Below are 3926 nucleotides of genomic sequence, written 5' to 3' on the forward strand. Positions count from 1 at the left end.
TTGCTTTTGACAGTGAAATCACTAAGCTTGCAATGTGTCAGGACATCAAAAGCATCTCAGCTGATGGTTAGCTTTACAATTTCGTTGGTTTCTTTTTCCTATTATGTTGGATGGATTATTTTAGCTAACAAATATCGCAACAGAGCGCTGACAATAACTCTAATAGATTTATATATACATTTAGAATTGGAAGTTTGGTGAGAACAGAAACAAGTACTTTTGTCACGCTATTGGATAGTTATATGTCATTTCAAGAGAATTGATTTCTTATATTTCTCATAATCAGTAAGATTTTAACTGTTTTGTCTACTTTGCATTCATACCTCATTCTCCATCTAACTTCTCGGTGCTACTATATAATGATCAAGTCATTTTCTGCACAAATAGGCAAGTGGGGATGTTACGTTGGGTGCTTGGTTTATTGGGCTTGGCTATACAAAGTCTGTTGTGACTCTAAAACTTTTACCTCATTTAACATTGATTCTGGTTCTTGAGAAATTGCAGATTGTGAATGAAAGGCACAAGCAGGGAACATATGTGTAGCTGCGTTCAACTCGACATGTAGTGATCCGCTGATCCCATTGTGGAGGTTAACATGCAATGTGTTGACCTGAAATCATTATTTGGAAGCTACATTTCGAGGCCTTTCCTCAACATATAAATAGACCATTTTCAGAGTTTGATATTTATAATACTCAGTGATCATGGAGTCTTCAGAAAACAGTCATTTTGCATGTTCAAAATGGAAACCAAGAGATATATCCATTGTATGATGATTGTATTATGATAGCTACTAACATAGGAGATGACTAGAGAAAGAGAAATGAGTATGAATCTCTTATATGGGTCGCTGTTGTAAACACATTTGGATTTATTAACAGTTGTGACAAGCAATTATGTTTATAGTAAAGGAAATCCGCCGCAGCGTCAATAACAAATGCGCCTGTTTTTTGGCTGTTTGAGACTGAAATAGTTTTTGGGCTTTCTAAATCAATATAATTGATTTGACTAAAGCTTTCGACAAAAAGAAGGATTGCAAGTTTAATAACTTCTACTTTATACTTTAATTTCAACTAAATTATAATCAGTCTTTTATCCATATCATCTTAGTTATAAATGTAATGATTTATTAGAATAAATAAACAGTTTTAACAATATTTAATATGTGATTTAATAAACAAAAGAACACGTAGGATTTTTAGGATTTAAAGAGATTGGAAACAATAGTTAATGAATATGAAAAGAATACGAAGCATAATGATTCGAGCAAATTAGTGGCAACACAGAGCTAAGCGAGATAAAAATATCAATCAATAAAGAATGAAAGAAGAATGAGCAGGATTAATTTATTACACAAGCCAAAACTAAGACAAATCAAACGACAGAACGTGAAAATAAATGTAAACAAGACAAGAGGGGAGAGTGAAGATAAAATACATTGAAAAACTGAATGTTAGATTAGTAAGCAAGAGGCAAAAAGAGATTAAAATGCAAAAACTCCGCGCAACGATCTCTAGTAATATATAATTAAACACCCATAAACTGTAAGAGGTGGCTGTTACTAAGCATATATAGATACACATAATACATATATATACACGCCCATGTTCAACCACAAACATGAATATAATAGAGCAAATCACAGTCTTACATGCACACATATATACATAAGTTGTAGTATATTTGCTTGCGTGTGAAATTGTTTCTGAGGATCGAAGAGATATGCTTTATTGGGGAGTTGATCAAGTCCATCATCCAAACCATGATCAAGATCCTTATAAACAACAGCAACAACAAGGATGTAGAAAGGGACCATGGACACCTGAAGAAGACAAGCTTCTTGGTGAGTATGTTTCTTCGAATGGGGAAGGAAGATGGAGCACTGTTGCTAAGTCTGCAGGTAAAATATTTTGATTTGCTCATGGCTACATATATATTTGCTTCTATATATATACATATGTATGTACATGTTTCTCATCTGATTTCCATCGGTTCTATAGCTTGTATAGACATATTAAGAAGCAAATCAAAACTGTTTTACTCCATTGATATAGATCTTCTTTCTTATTATATAGTTTATTTGGTAGATTTAATTAACTGCAGTTACATAGAAGTAATCCAATTTGTTAGTATACATGCTTTAATTACGATCAATAAAAGACAAGTGGTGAGATCATCATATATAATACTATGGTTCTAGTTGACTTAATGAAGAGTTTGATAATACATTTCATTCTTGTTTTCTTTCGTCTTTAGATATATAAGCGAGTCTTACACTTTTCATGGTTTAGAAATGGGACAGTGTCATGGTGGAATACGCTTTTATTGTTTTTTTTCTTTGAAAATCAAAAACTGATTCTTATTATTCCTTATATTGGGGGAATTGACTTCGATCAGTTAGGCATTCTTTTAACATATATTACCTTTTTATTCGAACAATTTGGTCGAGATAATGTAAAATAGAATATATTCATATACTCATGTTATATAGATAAAGATCATCAAGTTGCATTATATTTGTACACATTCATGTTTTGTCAGGCCCATTCTTAGTGCTCTTTTCAATATTTTTTGTTTTTGTCTTGGAATTGAAAATCAGGGTTGAATAGAAGTGGCAAGAGCTGTAGACTAAGGTGGGTGAACTACTTGAGGCCAGGGCTTAAGAGAGGTCAAATTACTCCTCAAGAAGAAGGAATCATCCTTGAACTTCATTCCCTATGGGGTAACAAGTAAGCTCCATTCTTCATTTTCTGTTGTTGAAAACGCTCATTAAATGCCAAACTCTAAACGGATACCAACATAGTACATACTAGTTATCTGACAGCATGATTGTGGTATATACAACTAGTTTTTACTCATAATATGCATGAGTCACTATTGCATGGTATTTTACGTTAACTTTATGTACGGATTCAAACACTTCATGGAAATGCATTTTAATATAATCTTAACAAAAAAAATATAGGTGGTCGACAATCGCAAGATATTTACCAGGACGAACTGATAACGAAATCAAGAACTATTGGAGAACACATTACAAGAAAAAAGAAAAATCTTTTTCAAAGCAAGAAAAACTCAGAAGATCCCGGAAACAACTTGATCTAAAAACACAACCGCAACTGCAGAATCAACAGTCTAAGCTGGTGTCTGAAGACCACATAAATCTCGACAACAAACAAAACATAGCTACATATTTCTCTTACCCGACTAGTGTCTACAATGACAAATTTCATATGCCTCAAAACGTTGCAGCAACCTCAAGCGACCACTCCATGATTGATGAAGGTAACTTCTGGTGCAGCTTGTGGAGTCTAGAAGACGATGACCCACACCGTTTTGGTGGTGGCTCAGAACAGAGAACAGCTACTAGTATTGCTGAGAAGTTTAACGGCGGCGGAAATGAGGCTCCGTTTTGTGGATCATGGGATTATAGTTATAACGAATTTTATAATGGAGGCTATATTTTTTAATTATGTAAGGAAATATACAGACAGTTCTTTCTTCATAATCTACGGATATCTTCGTAATCGTGTAGTTTAACCTTTTTAACGATGGATGTAACATATTTCCTGAAGTTTAAAATTGATTTCTTGACTATAGTATAAAATGTGGCAGAATATATGTTTATAAGAAATACAGTATAATAGATAAAAATCTATACTATTAAAATACAATAGTTTGAAGAAATAATATATATAAAACATATATATTACTAATAAGATTATTTATATCTCTACTACTATTTGCAAAGTGGTTTTTCGCAAAAGTTAGACAAATTAAAGTCATTGTTACCTTTAAACAATTAATCATAAATAGTTAATTAAAATCAAAGTTAGGAAATAAATAAATAAATAAATACATGTTTTAAGAAAAAGAAAAATATATGCTCCTGGCGCTTTTCTTTGTTGATGCGATCGTTAGATATT

General features: G+C 32.4%; 1 protein-coding gene across 1 annotated transcript; it reads left to right on the forward strand.

The window, feature by feature from the left end:
- The first annotated feature begins 1593 nt into the window (after positions 1 to 1593).
- Positions 1594 to 3470, forward strand: LOC106317262 (myb-related protein 305-like). Its single transcript, XM_013755106.1, has 3 exons — positions 1594 to 1900; positions 2600 to 2729; positions 2966 to 3470. Exons 1-3 carry the CDS (start codon positions 1723 to 1725, stop codon positions 3468 to 3470), a joined length of 813 nt encoding a protein of 270 aa, XP_013610560.1. The 5' UTR covers positions 1594 to 1722.
- Positions 3471 to 3926: the final 456 nt, after the last annotated feature.

The sequence above is a fragment of the Brassica oleracea genome, chromosome C9 (assembly GCF_000695525.1).
Source record: "Brassica oleracea var. oleracea cultivar TO1000 chromosome C9, BOL, whole genome shotgun sequence".
NCBI classification, from domain to species: domain Eukaryota; kingdom Viridiplantae; phylum Streptophyta; class Magnoliopsida; order Brassicales; family Brassicaceae; genus Brassica; species Brassica oleracea.

What these genes read in the sequence shown, in the direction of transcription:
- LOC106317262 (XM_013755106.1), top strand. Translation starts at nt 1,723, where the DNA reads ATGCTTTATTGGGGAGTTGATCAAGTCCATCATCCAAACCATGATCAA. An exon ending in CACTGTTGCTAAGTCTGCAG is followed by an intron (nt 1,901 to 2,599) that starts GTAAAATATTTT and finishes ATTGAAAATCAG; the next exon opens with GGTTGAATAGAAGTGGCAAG. An exon ending in CATTCCCTATGGGGTAACAA is followed by an intron (nt 2,730 to 2,965) that starts GTAAGCTCCATT and finishes AAAAAAATATAG; the next exon opens with GTGGTCGACAATCGCAAGAT.